Source organism: Nanorana parkeri, unplaced genomic scaffold (assembly GCF_000935625.1).
Source record: "Nanorana parkeri isolate BGI_ZX_2015 unplaced genomic scaffold, ASM93562v1 scaffold1221, whole genome shotgun sequence".
Lineage (NCBI taxonomy): Eukaryota > Metazoa > Chordata > Amphibia > Anura > Dicroglossidae > Nanorana > Nanorana parkeri.
This window is the reverse complement of record NW_017307489.1, coordinates 26,590-51,802: the sequence shown is the minus strand read 5'-3', so window position 1 is coordinate 51,802 and position 25,213 is coordinate 26,590. Positions and strand designations below refer to the sequence as shown.

At 43.1% G+C, this 25,213-nt stretch overlaps 1 protein-coding gene across 2 annotated transcripts in view; it reads left to right on the top strand.

Moving 5' to 3' along the window:
- The first annotated feature begins 2,066 nt into the window (after window positions 1-2,066).
- ATXN7L1 (ataxin 7 like 1) overlaps window positions 2,067-25,213 on the top strand; it is a 30,768-nt gene continuing 7,621 nt past the window's right edge. For both annotated transcript variants that reach the window (XM_018568631.1, XM_018568630.1), the window contains exons 1-5: window positions 2,067-2,292; window positions 13,757-14,004; window positions 14,879-14,961; window positions 20,187-20,443; window positions 24,435-24,627. In XM_018568631.1, the coding sequence (XP_018424133.1) occupies window positions 2,084-2,292; window positions 13,757-14,004; window positions 14,879-14,961; window positions 20,187-20,443; window positions 24,435-24,627 (990 nt within the window). In that variant the 5' untranslated portion in view covers window positions 2,067-2,083. The remainder of the gene's footprint in view (window positions 2,293-13,756; window positions 14,005-14,878; window positions 14,962-20,186; window positions 20,444-24,434; window positions 24,628-25,213) is intronic.

Genomic DNA, 25,213 nt, shown 5'->3' with positions numbered 1-25,213 from the left:
TGTCACAGGTCGGCCCTAACTATGAGGATGAGTGGAAATCACTCACCTCATAGTTTTCCTTTAACCTTTTGTTTTGACAGTGTTTATATTTAGTTTACAACTGATAATGAATTATGACAGCCCAGTACAGACGGGGTTAATTAAAGTAATCATAACTTTCCACCTCGCCCTCCTTAACATTGCATAGGGAGAAGCTAGGTAGGATTTTTAATAGGGCTGCAACTATTATTATTATACAGGATTTATATATGTGCCAACAGTTTGTGCAATGCTTTACAATATAAGGAAGACATTACAATCACAATACAATTCAAGACAAGGTGGTAAGAAGGGCCCTGCCCGTGATGATTATTTTCATAATCGATTAGTTGGCCCATTTTATTTTTTCAATTAATCGGATTAAAAAAATGTAATGCCATCCTTAATTTAAAATAAAATACACAAATGCAGTGTTACAAACATAAAGTTGACTTCAGAATAAAACTGCATGCACAATTTTTTGCAATCGCACTGCACAGGAACGCATCGCGGGCAATCACACTGGGTGTTTGGGGTGACATTGAAATGAATGGCTCTGCACCGCACATCCCGCAGCAGAATTTGTCAGGCCAAAATAATTGTATTGTATCACATGGCACTTGAATAGCTTCAACCAGGGAATGACAGCTGCCAGTTGCAGCATTCTGCAGATGGCAGCTGAATGCAAATACACAGGTAGTGAGCTGGTGCAATAGCCAGCCTGCTATTGGCCATTTCAAATTGCAATAGCCAATAACAGGCTTGCTATTGCACCCGCCCACTGCTTGCTGTGCCCTCCTCCCAGCATGGAGGAGAGAGAGCTAGGGGATCCAACCAACTAATCAATAGTGAGAAGAGTTGACAACTATTCTCATAATCAATTATTATTGATTAATCGATAAGTTGGTTGCAGCCCTAATTTGTAAGCAAGTAAAAAGCACTTAAAATGTTAGAAGCAATTTGTAAATATGTTATGCTATGTGAAAGAGAATATGTACTAAATATAAAGTAGGTGTTATGCCAACTTGGCTGTAAAAGAGGAAATTCACTTTAAGGTCAGAAAGGGAAGCTTTGGTACTATAAGTTGCACACATAACTCTTTTTTCAGACAGTACGATAAATGAGGTCCATTATATTTTGCAAGGTTCCTTGCTAGTTCTTATAGTTATTTGTGTGGTTTCCCTCACTGTTTTCATTGCTGATCCTTGTTCGTTAGGTGCTACTTTCAGCATCTCATTTCATCAGAATTGGAAAAGTCTTCTATTTTTAAAGATCAGTTTATGATTAATGCAAGAGTGACAGGAGGGACCTTATAACTGCTCTTAGTTGGCCAGAGTGAATGAATCCATTCGGCTCAACCTGTCATGTTATTTACCCACCTCGCACAGGGCTGTATAATCCGTTCATCATCAAGTACTATAAGTGGCTGACCTCCTAGAGCGGTTCTCTATGTACTTGTCAATCTAAGGTGATATCTGGTTGTGGATTTGGTGTAGTAATGAAGCTCAGCAGTGCAAAGAACATTTATATCCGATCTGTACCTGCAGTATTCTCCATTGTAAACAGTCCATACTCTTACAGATAATTTATTTGAGGTACTGAAAAAAGTATACTATATTTACAATTTCAGGCAATTTTACAAATTACGTCAGTTCACATTAGTGTACATACATGACATGCTGCTTGCTAGCTAAATATTAAAATCAGGCACGGAGCGGGAGTTTCTAATGTGTAAGCTGCGTGGTAGGAAGAGTGGTACTTGGTGTGCTTTGGAAGGGAGAAAGTTGAGGCAGTACTGTTTTGGTGAGGTTCACTAGTATTTTAGAGAGCATACAGGAATCAGGCAAGTGACCGAATGCAGAATTGCAGGCTTTGAAAATTATTACCACCTTTCATATTGGTCACCAAGTGGAGCCATGGTGGCTGAATTACAAGAATGTCTACATTACTATACAAAATAATTCTGTGGGCATTTCATCTATGTATTAACCTGCCTGGCTGTGGTAGTTTGGTGAACCACATTTGAAAAATTGTATTATCCTTTACAGAAAGAAGACACGGCTCAATGTGCAAACCTTCCCCATCTCCGGCTTCTCCTCCTTCCAACTCCAACAGAGCATCACACGTACAGATGAAACCGAAAACCTGTATGAGCAGCCATAACCCTGTCAGCAGTAACTCAAAGCCATTCAAAGCGCCCAAAGACAATCTACTTACCTCCAACAACAAACAACACACAGTGTTCCCTTCTAAAGTGTCAAGAGATAAACCATGGTGAGTAATGGAGAGAACACCATTTACTAGGTATAGTTTGTTACATGTGCTTTGTTTCTAGGTGCCCAGCATTTTCCTAATTCAACTTACTGCTTATTATAAGCTGCCAGTTTAGTGTGACCTCTGGTAATACACGTCTGAGGTTTTAGTGGGTCATATCATTCCAGAAAGAAGTACTTCTGCCAACTGTGTTCGATAAAACCTTTGTTGGTAAACGTATTTCAACTGTGTATTGCTGTTTTGTCCGGAGTTTCACTTAATAGATTGTGCAGCAAGTGATAAAAAAATGCGCTTACAAACCCATGGGAAACTTACCAACATATCCCAAGTTTCAAGAATTTAGTTCTTTTGACTTCAAGATCAATTCTCTCAGTAACCGTAAACGAGAATTTATGAATGCAAATATCAACTAAAGAGCTTTGATTCGAGGCTTGTACTGCAGCTCATTATGCACGTTGGGCCATGTGTCCCTTCGAGTCTGATGAAGAGACAGCTGTCCCAAAATCAGTTGGTGGCCAGTGGGCAAAGTTAGAATTCTTCAGCTTGCAGTCATCCAGTAAGCCATAGCAAGCCATTTAATAGACCAATTGGTGTTGAGTAGTTTGAGTTCACCAGCACTACTCTTAGTGACATAATCAGCCTCGCGTTGGAATGACTTAAATCTTGCAAATCTGGATATGTTGATAAGGCCATTGTACCCACAGATACACTATATTGCTAAAAGTATTGGGACAACCCTCCAAATCATTGAATTCAGGTGTTCCAATCACCTCCATGACCACAGGTGTATACAATCAAGCACCTAGGCATGCAGACTGCTTCTACAAACATTTGTGAAAGAACGGGTCGCTCTCAGGAGCTTATTGAATTCAAGCGTGGTACCGTGATAGGTTGTCACCTGTGCAATAAGTCCGTCCGTGAAATTTCCTTGCTACTAAATGTTCCACAATCAACTGTTAGTGATATTATAACAAAGTGGTAGCAACTGGGAACAACAGCAACTCAGCCACAAAGTGGTAGGCCACGTACAATGACAGAGCGGGGTCAGCACATGCTGAAGTCGCCAACTGTCTGCAGAGTCAATAGCTACAGATCTCCAAACTTTGTGTGGCCTTCAGATTGGCACAACAGTGCGTAGAGAGCTTCATGGAATTGGTTTCCATGGCCGAGCAGCTGCATCCAAGCCTTACATCACCAAGTGCAATGCAAAGCGTCAGATGCAGTAGTGTAAAGCACACCACCACTGGACTCTAGAGAAGTGGAGACATGTTCTCTAGAGTGACGAATCACGCTTCTCTGTCTGGCAATCCGATGGACGTGTCTGGGTTTGGCAGTTGCCGGGAGAAAGGTACTTGCCTGACTGCATTGTGCCAAGTGTAAAGTTTGGTGGAGGGGGGATTATGGTGTGGGGTTGTTTTTCAGGGGTTGGGCTTGGCCCCTTAGTTCCAGTGAAGGGAACTCTTAAGGCATCAGCATACCAAGACATTTTTGACAATTTCATGCTCCCAACTTTGTGGGAACAGTTTGGGGATGGCCCCTTCCTGTTCCAACATGACTGCGCACCAGTGCACAAAGCAAGGTTCATAAAGACATGGATGAGTGAATTTGGGGTGGAGGAACTTGACTGGCCTGCGCAGAGTCCTGACCTCAACCAGATAGAACACCTTTGGGATGAATTAGAGCGGAAACTGCTAGCCAGGCCTTCTTGTCCAACATCAGTACCTGACCTCACAATTGCGCTTCTGGAAGAATGGTCAAACATTCCCATAGACACACTCCTAAACCTTGTAGACAGCCTTCCCAGAAGAGTTGAAGCTGTTATAGCTGCAATAGGTGGACCAACTCAATATTGAACCCTACGGACCAAGACTGGGATGCCATTAAAGTTCATGTGCGTGTAAAGGCAGGCGTCCCAATACCTTTGGCAATATAGTGTATTTAAGTTCATTTTATGGTAATTTTAGGTGCTGTCTATTGAGGTAACTTGCTGTACTGCATTGGGTGCACTCTGCTCTTTTGTTTTTGTAGTACACACCTTTCTCTTCATCAAGACTGATGTGGAGCTACTATGACCCTGTAGTTGGTTCATCGGTTTTCCTTTCTTGGACCACTTTTGGTAGGTCTTGACCACTGCAGACCGGGAATGAACATCCCACAAAAGCTGCAGTTTTTTACTTGCTCTGACCCACTCGTCTAGCCATCATAAATTTGACAGTTGCTCAAATCCATGCTTGCCTGTTTTTTCTGCTTCCAACTTATCAACTCCAGGGACAAAGTGTTCACTTTCTTTCTAATATATCCCTCCCACTTCCAGGTGCCATTGTTACGAGATAATCAATGTTATTCACTCACCTCTCTATAATGTTTTTGCTGATCGGTGTATATTGGCACTTTGTACAGATGCTCACCCCTGCTGCTGATTATGAGAATTGGTACTCAAATTTGGAATGATCTCTGAGCAATTTTGAAACTCTCTAAAAAATTAAAAAATAAAGATTTGTCATGTGCCAGACATTTATTTTCTAAGTGATATGTTAAGAGCTGTGGCTGCAACTAACGATTATTTTCATAATCGATTAGTTGGCCTATTATTCTCACGATTAGTCGGAAAAAAAATTAAATACCATCCTTAATTTAAAATAAAATATACAAATGGAGTGTTACAAACATAAAGTTTACTTCAGAATAAAACTGCATGCACAATTTTTTGCAATGTGAACGCACGACATTGCGGTACCAAACATTCCGTTGCGTGCGATTGCACTGTGGATGGGTAGCACAATTGGAGTGGCATTGAAATGAATGGCACCGCAACGCAATTCCTGCCCCAGAATGTGTCAGGCTGAAACCGAAAATGGCTTTTTAATATTTTTTTTTATAACGGGGCGAGGGGGGTCCTAGGGGTGTGGCTTTATTTCTTTTATTTTTTGTGCTATATTTTTTTCTTTTCTTTTTTTAACTTTACTGTTAGGGCCTTTAGGGAAATATCGGGTCTAAACAGACCCCTCATATTTCCCTTTTGAAAAAAATAAAAGAAATTTGAGGACACAGATTCCTCAGTTTCTTTTTCTGCAGCCCCAGCACTCAGGAAACAGGAAACTCATGAATAAACAGGAAGCACTCAGTACAGAGGCTTCCTGTTCATTCAAAAATTGAGGCGTTGGTAAACAGATACTATATCCATAATCGTGAATGAACAGGAAGTAATGTAGAGCACTTCCTGTTCATTCATAATTGGGGACACCGTATCTGAATACTATGTCCTCAGTTATGTACAAACATCATAGTGATCAGCGATAGCAGTGACAGGGCCAAGTCAGAAGTGGGGTGCTGCAGAGCTGCGAGACGATCAGCAAATATATAAAAAAATTCTGCTGATTGTTCCCTGTAATATTCAAACTTCGCAGTGATCAGTACTCGGCCGCCGGCAGGTGGATCAGCTCTGTGTCCCCTCCAAACCCGCTGCTCTCCCTCGCCTGTATTGGCAGAGGCAGCGGAATTGGAGGGGACACAGGCCGCTGCATGCAGTGCGCTGCTAGTGGGGAGAAGAGAGCTGCAGAGCGGTGGGAGCAGAGCTGATGTGGCGGGGGGAGCTCTCCTCACCCCTGGGCACCGGCTGCAGGGGTCTGTGTCCCCTCCGGGCATCAGGGGAGGGCACACAGACCCCCTTCTCTGGAAGAAGCTGGGGATCCAGACCAACTAATCGATAATGAGAATCATTGGTATCAATTAAATCGGTCAGTTACATAGTTACATAGTTACATAGTATTTGAGGTTGAATAAAGACATTAGTCCATCAAGTCCAACCTATTAGGAGTTCTAGGAGTACCTGTACCCCTGTATATTACGGTCCCTTAAGAAATCGTCCAAAAGTTTCTTGAACAATTCCACATTCTTTGCTGAAATCACCGCCTGTGGCAGTGAGTTCCAGACCCTAACTGATCTTACTGTGAAGAACCCCCTTCGCCCCTTGTGCTGGAATTTTTTTTCCACCAATTTTAGGTGGTGGCCTCTAGTTTTTGTAATGGAGTTAATTTTAAACAGTTTATCGCTAATGTTGCTACCACCATTGAACATTTTGTACATAGAGATCATATCCCCCCTTAATCTCCTCACCTCCAATGTGAACATGTTTAAATTTAGTAGCCTTGTCTCGTAGCTCTGGTCCTCCATACCCCTAATTAGTTTGGTTGCCCTCCGCTGGACTTTTTCCAACTCAAGGACATCTTTTCTTAGTACTGGTGACCAGAACTGGACCGCGTACTCCAGATGAGGTCGAACCAATGATCTATAAAGTGGCAAAATTATAGACTTGTCCCTGCAATACATCCCCTTTTTAATACAGGACAAGACCCTGCTAGCTTTGTTTACAGCAGCCTGGCACTGCAAACTACCTTTCAGTTTGTGGTCTACAATGACCCCCAAATCCTTCTCCATTTCTGACTTCCCTAGCGGCATACCCATAATTGTATAACCCATTTGTTTATTTTTAATTCCAAAGTGCATTACTTTGCATTTATCGACATTAAACCTCATCTGCCACATTAATGCCCACTCCCCTATTTTATCCAGGTCCTCCTGTAATGTTATAATGTCTAAGTCCGTGTCAACTAAGCAGGTTTAAGGTAAAATATAAAGGGATTGTTTGTCTATACACCCATGCCTGTAAGGACTTTGTTGAGGACTGCACAAGTGAATATTTTATTATATGCTCTACATTGCAGTAGAATTAATGTGCAATGACGTATGATTTGGATTCCTGCTAAAATTCGACTTTTTATTTTAGACTTCCTGTCTAACTCAGTATTTGTAGTAGCCGTCTCCTTATCATCCTTTCAGTCCAAGAGAAGTGACTTTTTTGATGACTAATTACCCGTTATCCACAAATGGCACTCTTCACGAAAGTGGAAAATGAACTGAGCATAAAGAAAGCAGACTCCCAGATTATAACATTTAAAAGAAAAGAAGAACAAAGCTCTGCAGGCTGAGCTGCAGAAAGTGGTCACAAGGATTTGCATGATAAAGATACAGGGGTCGATGGATGTCATTTGCAAAGCTTCTAGAAGAGGCAGATAGCCACTTTGCAAACATTTTACGCTAAACCACATGTTGACCCTCATGTTAAATAAATCTTTACTGAGGAATAATGGAGGCACCCACTGCTGACCACTGCCCGTACTAATGTTAGTTCCCTGGATATCATGACGATCCTCTGGCTTCAGTTCTTTCTGAGTCACTGACCTAATACAAGTATGCAGATAAGGAGGCCTAACTTCACTCTGACTTTCCTGATCTTCATGTTTCAGGTAAATGACTCGTAAAGGATTGCAGCCGCAGACTGCCAAGTATATTGCATTTTCAGGAAGCGGTTAGCAATGGCAGCCTACATAATTCTTTCAGTACAGGTGTCCTTCACTACAAGCAGCTCACTTCTGTGTGCATTTCTGGAAAGATGAAGTGGCTGGCTGGCTTCGTAAGGCCTTATTCACACATGGTGTTTGGGTTTTCCGCGCGAAAAACCGCTCAGCACGACAACGTACGCGCAGGTTCCACGTGTTTGTGGCTATTACTATAGCCGTGACGTGCGGAATCTGCCCAGAATATCGCGCTTGGACGTTTTGGTACCGCACAAGTGTGAACAGTATACATTTAAATGCTAATAAAAATCGGTAATATGTGAACGGAGCCTAAACCTTCTCTTCAGTTGTTTAACTGCACTTGAAGAATAGGAGACTTCAGTTTGGGTGCCCTTTCCCTTGGCATCATAAATATTCCCTCATACCAGTTTCCTATGTAAGTATTGTGATCGCCTTGATGCCATGAGGTAGTTCCCCTACTGAAATAGGTTTCCTACATTTAACAAAATAATTGCCTGTGTAATAAAATAGTCTCTTCCTTTCGGCATCTTTTAATCTATGTTTATCTGTTTGCTCTTGGTGTTGTTGCTCAGTTACATATAAACCCAATTTGTCAATAAGGGGTTTTGGCACTTCTTACTGTACCTGATCATGTTACAGCACATTCAGAAGAGCCTGACATTAGATGGCTTGGTTAATCATGCTTGAAATGGGTACTGCAAGCTCCAAATTCAAAACAACTAGTTGTATGAGCTTTGTAGAGGACATTGATTTGGTACGAAGTGCAGTATCCATAATAGCCAATCAGCTGTCAGCTGACTGAATCATTGGTTAACAGTATATCAGTGGCACACCAGACTACCGTGAAGTGTTTACCTTGTTTTAAAGTGATATTAAACCTTTGTTTTTTTAAAGCAGCACTGTAGATCCATTCTTACTTAATGAGCTTTTTTTTGTTTTACACTGCCCCATTTAATTTGGAGGTTTCATACCGCAGCCCCTCCTCTCCTGTTTACGGTTGTGTCTCCTTTGCCTAGCAGGTTACAAAGGAGACATCCGTGTGTGCGCTCCAGGCGGGGAACTTATCCAAGCTACTTGAACTCACAGCATTTGCAAGCCATGCTCCTCCTCCCCCCTCCTTCCTCCTCACAGCAGCTTGACAGGCAGCTTCAGCAGCCTATCATTGCCCTGTCCTTACTGCCCTTAGGATCCATCCTCTACAACCCAAAATTTCAGGGAAGCAGCAGATTGTCTTGGAACTGGCGGCAGTGAACATGGACCAAAGGTAAGTGTTTGGAGGTGGGGGGCAATGGCATGGTACAGGACATTTTTTTCCTTAATGCAGAGAATACATTCAGGTAAAAAAGACAGCGCCTTTAGTACTGCTTTTTAAAGGAGAACTATGGGGTTAAGTCTTTTCCCCATAGTTCTCCTTAGGGTAACGGGAGGACACAAACTAGCGTCCTCCCGTCACCCTAAGCTCAGTATACTGCGAGCTGTCGCTCGCGGTATACTGAGACGCCGCAGTATATCGCGGTATACTGAGACGCCGCAGCTGAAGCAGATCCCGACAATTGTGCTGGGATCCGCCCAGCTGCGTGACTGACCGCTGCCTGTGCCTATCTAGAGGCAGAGCCAGCTGTCCCCGCCCCCTCCCCCATCTGATCCACCAGTCAGCGCTGGCGGAGCGGGGAGGGGGGAATCCAGCCCCTCCCCTGTCACGGCAGAGAGCCGTGACAGGATCGAGCGGTGAGCGAACACCGGTATGTGTTCGCTCACCTCCCGATCTACTGAGCCGACCTGTGACAGTCTCATTGTCACAGGTCGGCTAGAACTATGAGGTGAGTGAAAAGCACTCACCTCATAGTTCTCCTTTAACATTAGTGTAATTCCACTTTGGGTGAGAAAAATTGATTCCCTCTGGGTGATCATTGTACACGGCAAGGATTTTGACAAACGTTATTGCAGATTCCTGCCTGTTTCTGTTCACCAACAAGGCTGTTTGTTTCACCATGTACTTTTCCCGACTGCTGATACATGTGCTGATACATTTTATCTCTAAGCCTGATGAAGGGGACCCTGCGAGGCCCCGAAAGCGCTTGCCAATGAGATACAGCTATTGGCAATACAATATTTTGCTTTTTCAACTCATGGTGTGCTGGTGACATTTTTCTACGTTTCTACTGTACGGTCGCACATCTTTTGTTGAAGGAGCATGCTAGAAAACCCGCCGAGAACCGTACGATTGTCGGCGGGTTAGTGGCGTGCTCGTTCGACAACTGCAGAATGGGCCGGTGTGCGCACACTGCCCGTTCAGCATTGCGGTCATCGGAAGCCCGCTCCTCAGCAGGGCGGGCTTTCGATGATCGCAAGTACGATGTACCTGTCCAAGATGGGCAGATCGTACGAGCTTTTAATTAGCTTACAACCCTCGCAAGACAGTAGTCTTGCGAGGGTTGTAACGTGTATGGGCACCTTTACTGATAAAATAGTGATCTAATAACCTGCTACTTAACTGTGCCCCTCCTGTTTCACCATCAGTAGCAATTAGAGTTGAAGGAAATTGGACTCAATTCACAAACACTAGGATAACACAACTTATTTTCATTAGAGGAACAGTTATTTTGAGCTGAGCTCAATAAGATTTGAAAATTCCCATCAGATTTGTACATTAGAGAGCTTTATCCATGTGGTAAAGCTTTGTGAATTGAGCCTTCTCTCTGCAAACTCTCCCTGCTAGTGGCTGCATTGGAGACATCAGGAACTGCTTGAACTGCAATATTTCTTGGACTGGTCATATAACCTACTTTGTAAGTGTCATCTGGTTTGTATATTGGACCTTCAGAGGAAATTAAAATCAATGTGAAACAAATCACTTAGATTATCTTTGCCCACTTACTTGGTTTTATTTTTATTTTTTAGAGTAACAGTAATGAATACAGGGCATACTGTTAATTCTGATACTATTTAGTATGCGCTATAAATGTTTAGCCATGTTCTAGACAAATCTAGATTAGTGTTATAACACTGTCCACAAAGCCACTGGTTCTGCCACCCTGTTCACCCATTGTACACTAAGAGGTGAGAAGGACGGAGCTGTTACCTGATTGTCAAGTGGTCTGAGTACTACAAGGCTGGTAGTACTCAGCATTTATGCTAAAGCTAGGTTTACCTATTTTCTCGTTAGGCACTAAACATCTAACCATAAGCGCCCACTGGTAATCTACTGAAAATGCTGATTTGGTGACTGTCTATGGCTGTGGCCCAGGATGCTAGCATTGCTGTGGCGATGCTTGGCCTCTCAGGCCACTATGAAATCTGATCGCCCTTTGTCATTAATAGGCTCACAGAACCTTATATTTGTACATAACTGCCACCAACCATGTTAATTTGAGCAATATTACTCGGCCGCTGCTAATAATGTCCAAATACACAGCTGCAACAATGCCGTTTACTCCCACACATGCATGCAACAAGACCATTCATTGCATGTTGTGTTGCTTTTCATCCTGTAAAAAATGTCAGACAGTGACACAGTTTGTGTTTTTGCCTGCTTACTGCTCTGCATGGGTCACTGGATGTGAGGTCTGCTTTTAAAAGTACATATATTTATTTTGTCAAAAAAAGTTTTACATACAGGGTTATTCACAAAAGGGTGAAGAGTTTGGAGAAGGCAGGAGAAAACTATTCTGCAACAGACTATGTAAAGCACTTCATGATCCCTTATGATACAGCATAGGGAAAACATAGATTTTTGTAGTATAGGGTATGCTTCAACAATGGATAAATCATCTATGCTGCAACCATCCATTTGCACATGGATTGCTGCATGTCTAATTTTATTATAAAATCATGTTTTAAAGTGAACATGTGATTTGTCTGTTGGGCACAGCAACAGGTTCACTTTAATTCCCTCCTCACCAAAAGCTTGTACTCGCCTTCCTTTCGCTAGCCACCTCCCCCCTTTGCTCTGATCAGCCACTGTGAGCAAAGGAATGTCCTGTGTAAGCTATGAGAAGCCATATTTATAGGTTAGATAGAGCTCCCTGCACTCCCTGTACTCTTTGTGGACTGCACTAATTGGGCCATGTTTCTGGTTGTAAGTGTGGTAGTGATTGTGTTTCTGTGGAAATGTTTTTGGTTAAGTCATTATGATGCCTACTTTGTTTCTGTACACTTATTTAATAAATTATCCTTTATTGAGGAGTTCTTTATTATGTGTACATTTGTCTTATAATTTGGGCCACTCTCTTTTTCAATACAATAGATGTTTAATCTGCTATGTCTGACTTTCATCACATTTTCTACCTGTATCTACGTAGAACAGTGCATGTTCCCTATGTGTGCACTTGCTGGGGGGAAGGGGGTGTTGTTGGAGGCTTCACAAGGTTGCTGGCCTAGAGTAGAGAATTATCTACCCTGTTTCCCCGAAAATAAAACCTACCCTGAAAATAAGACCTGGTACTATTTTTGGGAATTGCTAAAATATAAGATCTACCCCGAAAATAAGACCTAGTTGTGACCATTCCAGGGCCGGTCGTGGCATAAGGGGGAACTTGAAGAGCCGCGGGAGAGGATCAGCAGTGCCAACGAAGGCAGCGGTAGAGGAAGCGTGGCGGCACCGGAGGGAGCGGAGCCGCATAAGCCGATGCCTCCTCTATAGCACCGACTCCTGTCACAGGCGGAGTGATACCAAATGCACTCCGCCTGTGAGGAATCGATAGTAAAAGTGCGGTTCGCTCATTCTGGCCAGCGATTGGTTAGCAAATTGCTCTTGGAAAGGTACAGCACCCCTGATTGCCCTGATCACCATATTTATCTACATGAATACATGTAGACTTTTCTACATGAATAAGTGTACATTTTTGTACATTAAAAAAAAAAAAAAATAAGACCTAGCCTGAAAATAAGACCTAGTGTGTTTTTTTTTAGCCAAAAAAAATATAAGTCAGTGTCTTATTTTCGGGGAAACACGGTAAATCCAGCCCCAACTCTAAGGCTGGCCATATACTAATCAATTTTCCCGCTCAACCCGCGAGCGGAACGGGAAAAAAAAATAGACCTGATTCCTCCAGCAACACAAACAGCATGTCGATCAAGGAATCCCTCTGTTTACATTGTATTCTGACAGGTGCCGGCGGCACCTGTCAGAATACCCGACCAGAGCGGGCAGCTCATTGGCTGCCGGCTCTGATTGATCGAAACTTTTCCAGCCGGCGCCTTCAATCAGCTGATAGAGGAATGCTGGCTGAAAGGGAGCTGGCAGCCCCACACACTGTGCAAATTTCGGCCGGTACATTAAAAACCGGCCGAACTTCCGCCAGTGTATGGGCACCATAACTCAATGCTTTCGCAAGGTAGAGTCAGCATTGGCAGGCCAGTTTTCTTTAAGGTTGTATAGTTATGCTAAAAAGATTGCTTCTGGCAGATAACAGTCAGGTATTTGCTGTAAATTGTTATAATGAACAATGAAAAGAATAATTTTGTAATAAAACACATTTTTTGTCTTTACACTCTAAAGCATTGTTATCTGGAAGGATCGGAATACTGTCCTCTGTACAAGGATGTTGTTCATGTCTAAATATTTTAAAAGATTTGAAAGAATATTTCCAAAGTATTACTAGAAATGCTCTTTTTACATTCAGTAATGGGGGACTGATTAACTAAATGCTTTTTATTAATGCATTCCTGTTGCTTGTATAGTGCATTTGTAGATTTCTCTTTTGAGTCATCTTTCCTTTCTTACCCATTGATGGTATCTGTTTTTTTTTTCTTTTCTCAAGCTGTGGTTTTACAGAGTGCGTTTTACCAACACCTGTATTTTGTGTATGCTATGACTGCTATGAAACCCAACTGACTTTTCACTTGAGTTCCTGTATGACCACAAGTTTGTTATCCTGATGACTTCTGTGAACCATAGCAACTTGTGGTATTATGATAAAATATTATACATTATTTACAGGAAGAAGCCATCATGTTTGGCTCATATCAGTTATGTTTCACCTCTAACCACAAAGAGTTATTGATGTGCCTTTTCTCATAGGTTTGGGCATTATTTTGATGGCTTATGGTCACCTTATAAGTAACAAAAGAATTCTGTTTTCCAGTGGCCCTGTTCCTGTTGTGAGCCTCGAGAAAATCCCAAATCTTGTGAAAACAGATGGTGCCAATGTTAAAATGAATTCAGCCACCACAACAACTTCTTCAACATCCTCCCTCACAAAGCAGCCTGTGGTACCAAAACCTGTGCCAGCCTCACCTGAAAAGATACTGAATGGGAAGGGAATCAATGCTTTAGATAAGAAGCATCAAAATGGTACCAAAAACAGTAATAAGCCTTACAAAAGACTTTCAGGTAAGTGCCTTGTTTTATTATATATCATTTTGTTTGCTAGGAAAAACAATACTGCTTCTTTATGAGATGGGATAAGTAAACATTATTTTATGACATTGGTTGAACCAGAGATAAGCAAACAATTCAATGTTTGCACTATTTAACAACATTGTAGTTTGACTTGCAAGTACAAGATGCTGGCAGACAATTTACTTCTTGTATCAGCAACAGCTTATGTTCACAAAGCTCAGTCTTTGAAGTGTATTTCTGAGCACAAAAAAAAAGAAATCATAAAACATAATCTGTTACACACATAAGCAGTGTTGTAACCCAGCCCAGTTCTTCCCTGCTGGACTACAGTACAGCTCCTCATCTCTTCATCTCCAGTAACATAAGAGGGAAAGCACAGGGAACAACTCAGGACAAGGCTGATTGCACTGGTTTGGATTTTAGTACAGCAGGGGCAGAGTTGTCAGGTGTAACAGGAATTTACGAGCTCACAGGATTTTTCGTAGAATCGCCAGATACTTTTCTGACTTTGTATTATTTTTTAAAGAAATATGCAAATATACATTTAGTTCAGAAATGCAATTAATATGTTTTTAATTTATATTTCCCCAGACACACAGTCTAAAACCAAACTTGCCTTTTACAAGCATTGTAGGAGAACAGTCGGAAAATGTTTACCTTCATTGTCACAGACTTAACAGATATAAAATAGATAGTAATGTAATGAGGGAAAACCGTAGAAACACAACAGAAGTTTTTAGCCTTCCAAGTCTAGCCAAGGCTAAAATGTTTTGGCTGGAGCAATGCATATTTGTTGTTGTTTTATTAATCAATAAACTTTTGTGATTTCATTGTGTAAGCATATTAATCCGTATCTGTCTTCTAGAAAGAGAATTTGACCCAAATAAGCACTGTGGAGTATTAGATCCAGAGACGAAGAAACCATGTACAAGGTCTCTCACTTGCAAGGTGGTTATTGGTGCAATATTATATACATGAAAATACATGTTGTTAGTGATACATAGGTGTAATAATAATGTAGATGGAGTGCCTTTTAAATTTATGTTGATAATTATCGGTGATACATTTTTATTTTTCTAAAGAAGTTATTTATATATTTGGATTTGGAGTAAATACCTGATCTTTTTATTTTGTAAAACATTTCCTGGCAAACACATTGTAAATGCAGTCATACTGAGACCCCATGCACATGGGCCTCCTGCACTAAACACAAAAGAAGTTATCTGGGAAGTATAAACAACTTTTATGCTTCCTAGATCCCTTTTTTCTGTGTTTAGATGTTACTAGGTTTGGCTGCATGGTACATGTGGGAAATAATAGCCATTCAGCTATTTGTGTGCTCAGGCACTGATGGCGGATGAAACCACTTTGCTCACAATCAGAGTTCCAATTCATCCCAAAAGTGTTCAGTAGGGTTGTGCACTTTCTGAGGAAGAAGACAATGAAGAAAAAGGGGCTGCTCCCAATTCTGTGGATTTTTCTAAGCTTGTGGACAATACCTCTGTCCTTGTGGACGTGGTGCCTGATTGTTTACAGTTAGAGCTGCCTGCATCGACCTTACCAAAGGTCCCCGTAATGTTTCCATAAAAATGCCAAAACCTTCCCTGTACACACACTTTTAGCTGGTGTTGTAAAGTTGACTGGGATCCCCCCAAAAAGCTGTTTACTCCTCCTAAATGGTTTGCTCAGATGGGCTATTCCTGTTGTTGATCCAGCCATCTCTTGTTTAAACAAGACATTAAAAGTCCCTGTAGAGGGTTTGCAGTTTTCCAAGACCACGTGGACAACAGGTTACATACCTTCTTTAAAGCCTTATTTGCCCATGCAGATCCTGCAATTCAACATGCTGTTGCCACTATGGCCTGGTGGATGCTCTAAACCAAATCTTCCAGGTGGGTCTCCAGTATCTCCACGTAAGGTGGATTCTGTAACTGAAGTGTTGTCTGCAGATCTCCCCTGCAGGAAGTGCCTGGCATGCATGCCCTTTACCAGGGAACATCTGTTTGGGGAATCCTTTGATACTAATATGAAGTAAATAACCGGGGGCAAGGGCACCTTCTTCGATCAAAAGAAGTCTAAGCCTCAAGCAGCAAAATCCTCTGTCCTCTTTTTACTCCAACCTGTTCATTGCACCCAAGCAAAGGAGTAAGGTCTGCCCTATTCTCAATCTGAAGATTGTCAATGGGTTCCCGGGAGTGCAGAACTTTCAGATTTAATCTACCCGCTCTGTCATTGCCTCCTTTCACCCAGAAGATTTTCTGTCAGTAGACATCAAGGGTGCATATTTGCACATTCCCATTTTTCCTGCCCATCAATGTTGCCTGCATTTTGCTGAGGAATCACAACACTATGAGTTTGTTCAAACTCTCAAATAACAAATATCCCCTGCCCCTGTGCAATCAGCTGCAACACTAAAAAGTAGATACAACTACCATTCAAAACACAAAAACAAATAATAAGCGTTGCACTTACAATCTCAATGCAAAATGTCTCTCGTGTATGTGAGGAGCGTTGGTTATTTCTTTAGGGGTCTAAAAAAGGCTGGAGTGGATGTTCGTGAGGATCAGTATCTGAGTGGTGATCCCGCCCGAGGTTATAAAGGAGCAGTTTGTGAGCCCGGAGAATGGGTTTAGTTGCAAGGAGCGCTGGTTTCAGCGTCTCCCTGGAGATCTGAAAAATAGCGGAGCGGATGATCATGTTGACTAATGCCTGTGTGAGTGTCCTGCGCGAGTTTGAACGAGAATAACTCGAGGGACCTGAGAAAGGGTCTCATTGTAAGGTGAGGAGCCATAGCTGTAGGGTGATGGAATTCACTGGCGAAAGATTCGTTGATCACAGTTTTGGAGTCTCTTCTGAGTACAGAGAGGTCTCTGGTGTGAGTGGAAAGAGTCCAGATATTGAAATATACTGTCATGGATTTTGGTTTTTTTGGGTTATCTCTTATGGAAACTTTAGTTTGTATGAAGTAAGGGTGGTTGTTTTTGTATAATATTTGTATTTTGTTCACACACGTTCATTGTTGTTTGTTACAAGAGACATAGTAATGTAAGATATAATTTTTTTGGTTCAGCATCAAGTATCTATTATCACTAATGCTTTCTTTGTGTTAGATATATTTTGTAAGGTGTTTTACACAGAGATTGTGATCATGTCCCAGTGTTAATGATTCATCTTGTATTGAGATTGTAAGCCTGACACTTATTTGTTTTTGTACTACCAATTTGTTGCCATTCCATTCGTCCTGTCCACTGCATCTTGGGTCTTTAGCAAGCTTCCGGACGCTGAGTTGTCTCTGCTTCAGTCTCAGGGCATCCCCATAATAGGGTACCTGGACAACCTTCACCTCAGAGAGCAGTCAGTGAAAATCCTTTCGTCCAGCATTTCATGGACAAAACAAATCCTGCAGAGCTTTTGATTGGTCCTGAATCTCCATAAGTTGTCAGTGGAACCATTCCATTACTTGGAGTATTTGAGCCTGGCCTTGGACACCACCCTGTCCAGTGCCTTCCTACCTCCAGAAAATATCCTATCTCTCTGCTCATGCATACTTGAACCTTGTAGTCCGCAAGTTGCCCAAACATTCACTATTGCAGGAATGTGTAGGGCTTGATGGTAACCTCTTTCGAGGCATTTCCCTTTGCACAATTTCTCTCTAGGTTGTTGCCGCTTGGCTGGCACAAACAGGCTCAGTCTCTAGACAACCTGTTTGCTTGCCCTAATGTGGTGGATCTCCAACCCAGAGTTGGAATTGGGAACGTACTTCTTCACAGTGGTGTTGAAGGTTTTCTTGACAGATGCCTGCCTGTCAGGCTGGGGGGTGGGGGGGAGGAGTCCTGGAAAACCTCTCGGTTCAAGGAACCTGGTCGACGGAGGAATGTCTTCGCTGAAGCAACATTCTGAAGCTCAGGGCCAAGTTGCCATTACCCCCACCCACCCCACCAGATCAGTATTCAGTCGGACAACACCATTGCCGTTGCTTACATCAACCACCAGAAAAGGCACCAGAAGTTGTGCAGCTCGTAAGAAAAGGACCTGATTTTGGCTTGGGTGGAAATTAATATCCTGGACCTGTCCACCATGCATATGTCAGGTGTGGAAAATTGGCAGACGGACTTCCTCATTTGTCAATGTGTGGATGCTGGAGAATGGTCCCAGGCGTGAAAAATTGGCAGGTGGACTTCCTAATTCCTCAATGTTTGCATCCCAGAGAATAGTCCTTTCACCCAGGCGTGTTTTGGGACCTTTATTGCAAATGGCAGACCCCGGACGTGGACGTCCGGACTCAACAACAAGCTGGCCAGGTTTATCACCAGGACCAGGCATCCCCAGGCCTTCACTGTGGGTGCTTTGGTGAGTCCATGGGATTTGTTCAGCGGATCTGTTCCTCCTTCACAGGATAGAGTTGGAGGGCATTTCGGTGATCTTAATTGCTCCCAGCTGGCCCAGAAGAACATAGTACGCAGACATAGTCAAGCTCCTTGCAGAAACTTCGTGAGCACTTCTAGATTGTCCAGACCTACTGTCCCAATGACCAATATTCCACCCTGCTTCTGGGTTACTAGCTATAAATACATAGCTGTTAAAATCCAGATCTTGAATCGTAAAGGCCTCTCTGAATCTGTCATCCATATGCCTTTCAAAGATAGACGTTGACCTCTCCCCATCACACCTCTTTATTTCACTTAGTGCAGAGCGGGGACAGTTTAATCCCAGGAAGTACTCAGTGGGATCCATCCGGTCTTTCCTCCAGTCTGACCAAGACCAGTGATTAGTCTTGAGTACGATCAAGGGCCAAATTTCTGCTTTGGCTATTCTCCAGAGGCTGATTCCCTCTCACGCTCTATTGAAGGCCTTTGTGCAGATTGTCACTCATGTGTCCCTGATACACAGTCTGGTGACTCTGTAGGACCTCCACTTCTTTTGGCCTTGCAGGTTCTCTAAACCTTTAAGATATGTCCCTTTGACACTACTCTCTCACAAGGTTGCTTTCCTCATCACCATCCCATCTGTCAAGTGTGATTCTGAGCTGGTGGCCTTGACTTGTAAAGAGCCTTTTCTCGTTGTCTATAAGACTAAGGTAGTTCTGAGGCCTATGGTCTGCTTCTTCCGAAGGTGGTCTCTGCCTATTGTTTATAGTACAGCTATAGTTATATTTTCACTACACTGTTTGGGCACAGTCTGGGCTGTTCAAGTGTACAGCTGTCTTCTACAGCTCCCATGCAGAAGTGTGACTCCCTCTTCCCCAGGTGGATTCGGAAAACTATCCCTCAGGTCTATGAGTTGAAAAGTAATATTTCCCCCTTTCCAGCTAGGGCTCGTGCTATTACTACTTGGGCCTTCCAGCATAAGGTTTTAGTTTCCCAAATCCGCAAAGCTCCCATCTGGTCCTCTGTTTACACGTTTGCAAAGTTTTACCGGGTGGACGTTTAGACCTGTGGTTTATAGCTTTTGCTGAAAAGTTCTTCAGGTGGCCCTCTCATATGTGGAGTTCAGAATATAGAAATAAACTTGTTGCACTCCTTACCGAATGCCCCAATGACAGGGGAGGGTGCTTGTAGTGACTGCGGATGGCACCGCTGGTTACAGGAATCAATTGAAGAAATGTCACCAGCACACCAAAAGTCACACACGTGGTTATCCTGAAAGGATTTTTGGTGTGCTGGTGACATTTCTTCAGTTGATTCCTCTCATATGTGGGCCCCTCTGATATGTGGGACAAAACTCCTGTTTTTCAGAAGGAGGGCAACAGTAGCAGCCTACTTTTTCCGTAGTGCAAGTTTCCTTGAAAATAATTTTCATGGTACAAGTGGAAGAATACCACCACCCTTCTTTTCCCTTTAGTATTTAACTCTGAGGGATCTGCTGCCTGTGCTTGTTATGCTGCTTGTCATTATTATTTAAATAAAGAAGCAAAGTAAACTGCTACAAGAAGGAGGAGATTGGTTAGGTGATCTATACCCATTGCAAAGTGATAACTTTTACCTGTTTGGGCATAGTCTGGGCTGTTCAAGTGTACAGCTGTTTGGGCTTTGTTGGAAGCAAAAGAAATCTGCAGCAGAGGTTTGTAACAAAGATCTAAGTTTTTAACAGTGCTTTTTCTGTGAACAACCTGTTTTAACTGTGTCTGGTTTATTCTTTACTCAAGCTTTTCTTATTTTTATTTTTGCTCGTAGACGCATTCCCTTTACCACAGACGAGCTGTGCCAGGTCGTAAGAAACCATTTGACGTATTATTAGCCGAACATAAAGCGCGATCGAGGGAAAAAGAGGTGACTAAAGATAAAGAACATCCACAGAACTCCCGAGAAACGCATCAGAACCAGTCTGCACCAGCACAAGAACAGTCATCAGGGCCATCTGCCAACTCTGTACCTGAACCCAAAGTGACATCCCCAGCAAAAGCCAGACCTACTAATTCTGTCCTACCTAGGTGAGGACTGCTGACTGTACTTTAAACTATCTTGCTCCATCTTCCACACAGTGCACACACATATGGTATTTAATACATGAAGCAGCATGCGCCCCAACAATGTCACCAGTTTTTATTGAATTGACAAACGTTTTGTTACAGCTTTCCAGCTGGCAACCACAGTCGAGATGTAGTTCTGATTTCTCATTACAAATACATATGGTATAGCTAATGGTTAGTAGGGATACACCGAAATTTCAGCCACCGAAACATATCGGCCGAAAATGGCACTTTTGGCAAAATGCCAAACGTGCCATCTTTCGGCCGAAATTGTGGTACATCCATAGTTTCTCTCCTCCCTGCTGGGCGCTGCTCTGTGTCTGCTCTGAACACAGCACAGTGGCCAGCGTGGAGGAGAGAAGCTGTCAGGAGCCGAGCGGGGAGGAGAGCAGTGTGAGCGTGTCACAGGAGGCACCACACCGCCCTGCTCAGCCTCCTGCACAGATCAGGAAAGCAGTGTGTGGGCGGAGACAGCTGTCACTGGAGACCGAGTCGGCGGTGAGAAGTCAGCTGTCAAATAAGACTGAGCTCTCCTCCCTGCACCACCGGCTGAGCTGTGACAGCGAGTTAGGATGGAGAGCGGGTACAAGCAGTTAGCGATCAGTGATCACTGAGTATTTGTAAATAACTGTACATAGTACGAGTTACTATGTACCAGTTATGAATGAAAAGGAAGTGATCTACATCACTTCCTATTCATTCATGATTGTGTACATACTATACCCACAATTTATTAATGAACAGGAACACTCAGTACAGTATAGAGGATTCCTGTTCATTCAGTGCTGGGGCTGCAAAAAAAGAGATTGAAGATTGTGTGTCCTCAATCTCTTTTTCTATTGTAAAAGGGAAATATTAGGGGTCTGTGTTTCAGGGGCCCTGATATTTCACCAAAGCCCCCAACAGTAAAGTTAACAAAGAAAAATATTTAATAAAAATAAATAAAATATAAAAAAATGAAAAGTTTAGAAAAAAATAAAATATTAAAAAAAATTTTTTAGAAGGTTAAAAAAAAAAATTCTGTTTCAGCCTGACATTTTTTTTATTTTCGGTTTCGGTCTCAAAATTTCATTTCGGCACACCTCTAATGGTTAGTACTGAAAAGGACCAAAGTAAATCATAGCTAAATTATTCTAGGTCTAGTTGATCCAGAAACATGCAAAACAAGACTGTAGTGGGTCAACATGTTGTTTATCCTCACAATGGAAACATTTCCCATAATTGGATATGAGACGTACATTCCACATAAGGAAAGCACTCTTCGCATCTTTAGTGGTGTTTGAATCCAGGACCCAGGGCTTTATTTAAATGGAGAGTAAAAGTTCTCCAGGTGTTTGTGTGGGTTTCCTCCAGATTCATTGATTGCCCCCAACAAACCAAAAACATGCTGGTAGGTTATTTGGTTTCTCCTAAATAGCCGTGACACACCAGTGACAAGGGAGTAGGATTCAGTGGAAAGTGACAAGGATTAACAAAAATTGAACTCTTGCATATTTATGAAATCTCAGGTGACATTTCATATGTGCTTGAGAATTGCCTCCACTATGTGCACCAGAATATTGTGTTGGTAGTTAACATCCTGCAGAAATAACAGCACTAAGAAATGAGAATGAGACAGCATGCCAGAGACATTGTTGCAATATACTCCTCTCCGCTACACACACCTTGACCCAAATTTTACTGACCATTTACAAGATACAGGACTGCGGGATAGAGCAATTGGTACCCCATGGAGTTCTCTGCGTTAATGCACCAAAGAGAGCTCTTTGATTGGAGGAGAGCCAGTCATGTAACTTGACTGGGCTCTCCACCCACCATTTTTTTCCCTTTTCCTTCCATTCCCATTTATTGTGCTCCATTGGCTTCGGCTGACTGCTGTACTTTACAAATTCGTTTTTCTCTTTGTTTTTTAAGTAACAGTATGATCACAGTACGGCCATACCTCTGCTTTTTAAATGAGCCCCTAAGTAGAATTAAAGTAGAACTATGAGGTGAGTGATTTTCACTCATCCTCATAGTTAGAGCCGACCTGTGACAAAGAAGCTGTCACAGATTGACTCTATTGATCGGGAAGTGAGCAGAAACATGCACCGATCCGCTTACTTTTCGATCATCTTCCTGCAGTGAGAGGTGACTGTCAGCCACCTCTCCCCGCAGGGATTCCCCCCTTTCCTCTCTGAGAGATAGGCAGAGCCAGCTATCACTCACACAGCTGGGTGGATCCAGACAGTATTGTCGGGATCTGTCCCGGCTGCGGCGCTCTTAGTATATCGCGGGCAATAACTCACGATATACTGAGCTTTGTAAGTTACACATCATAAACAAAATCTTGTATGGGGCCCTGTGATTTCTAGATAAGTCCACCTGATAACCCAAACAGGCCATCTGAGGGTGACCCTGCAGAGCCCACCATGGACTCTCTATCGTAAGCTCTGCAGTGTCTCAGGTGGGCGGTCAAGCTCTTTTACCTGTCTGGCCGATCCTCTGTCCGCCTCCTTCTCCTCCACGATCGCTTGGGCCCGCCTCCCGCTGGGCCTCACCTCCTCGATCGCCGGGCCCGCCTCCCCATCGCTAAGACCTGCTTCCTCGATCGCTGGGCCCCGCCTTCTCCATCGCTGCCGACAACGGGCCCAGCCACCTCCCCCGAAGATGCTAGTTGTCATCGACTCAGCAGCTGTTAGGAGGTACGCGCCGCTGCACATGTGAATGGCTGCGTGTTTCTCCTCACAGTCGTCAGTGACAGCCAGCAGTCTGAAATGCCATAGCGACCCAGGTGGCCCACACGGCATCAGGGGGATGTCCTGGCCGGGCCCCCCTGTGCCCGGGGGCCCCATAGCGGCCGCCTGGGTTGCTATGGGGATTGTTACGCCACTGATATATATATATATATTCAATTGGTATTGGCAGGGGTTGTTTAAACACTAGCCACACCCCTTTCCCCACCTGGTAAAATGGGGATTAATAAAAGTCTTCTTTAGGATGAAAAGATTGTGGTCTGTTAAAGAGAGTGCTGGAACAGCCTAGAGGTCACGGGAGGACATATACTGACCTCCTCCTGTGACCCTAAAGAAAACTATGGGGAAAACACTTACCCCATAATTCTCTTTTAAAAGTTGATTGGAAAGTGTATAGTGCTGAATGAAGGAGATGGTTTTGTAGAAAAAGATCGGGTGAAGAAAAATATTAACAGGTGTAGGCCTCAAGTATGGGGAGTGGATAAAGACCTGCAAGAGAAGTTATAGTGTGGTATAGTGTGGGGAACAGGGGTGTATCTACTGCAAGGCAAACTAAGCATTTGTCTAGGACGGCACTTTCCAGGAGGGCAGCAGAAAACACCACCCCAAACCAATTACCCGGACAGGGCCAGACTTGCCTTTGGGCATACTGTCCACTTGCCCAGTGGGCCGAGGCTGGACGGCACAGAATCAGGCAGAGGCGATTGAGGCAAATTAGGCGGCCCATAGAGCGGTCGACTGATTAGAGAGCTGCCTGGTGGAGGGGAGGGCCCAGTGAGTTGTGGTCCAGCTGGCTTTGTACAGGAGGTGGAGGAGAAGCAGCGGGTAGCTCGGGGCTTGCCATAGCATGTGATCCGCAGGTCGGGATGTCCCAGAAGCAGGCTGGGAACTGCAATGTATTCTTTAGATTGAGGGGGGTGCCCGAGTTTAGTCTTGCCTAGGGCAGCACAAAACCAAAATACACCACTGGTGGGGAAGGATGGGACAGAAGCTAGTACAGACACTGGAAATAGAGCTAAGGTAGAGTGGAGAGTGTGTGGTGATGTGGATGCCTGAGGGAGCAATTTGCGTGGCTAAGACATTATTACAAATTAAAGAATAATTTATCTGCTGACATTGCTGAGTGAACAATATTCTGAGGATAATTTTTTTGTATGTGAAACAACATAGAGTATATGTGAATTGCAAATGTAACTTTGTATTTTCCGTATTTCTAGACCATCTTCTGTAAATAGCCTCAATAGCACGAGTTCTTCAAACCATAGTGGGTTTGTTGCGGAGCCTGCTGTAAATTCTGTGGCAGGTGATCTGGCCAATCGACTCTCTAGTGATGAAGGCGAAGCTGAAGGTGCAGAAGAAACAGAAAAACTAGACTGTTACTACTCGGGGCATCATCCTAAGCCTCTTGCGGTATGTACCATGGTTTTTTTGTCCTACATAATGGTGTAATAAATATATATATATAAGTGCTAAGTTATAACCTAGAAAGTAATTCTTAGTCAGGCATGAATCTTGAATTTAAAAATGAACTCTACATAAAATATAAAAGGAAACCTCTTTAAAGTAAGATCAAGTCCCACCTCTTTCGATGCCAAGATCATTGCCACTTGCCTTTCTACAGTCAAAAGCCAGACTTTCTAAATTGAGAAAGCTAGTCAGATGACCAGTGAAATGTCTTCAAAAAAAATACAGCAAGTCCAGTTGCTTTTATTTATTTTTTACAGATATACCATGACCTGGATGAATAAGAACCTTCACAGACAAAAACTAGAGCCTCTACTACCCACTGAGGCTTCAGCATTTGATGATAGGAGGTTAGAAGAGAGGGCTTAATAAAAAGAAAAACATAAGCAGGACATTTATGCAACACATGCACTTTTCCCCGAAGTCAGATCCTCCCAGAAATCATGCGAGCTCCTAGCTTCCTGTTTGAGTTGACAATTCAGCCTCTCCACTGAAATCCTAAGCAGTGTTTTTCTCCCATTCTAGGCTACAA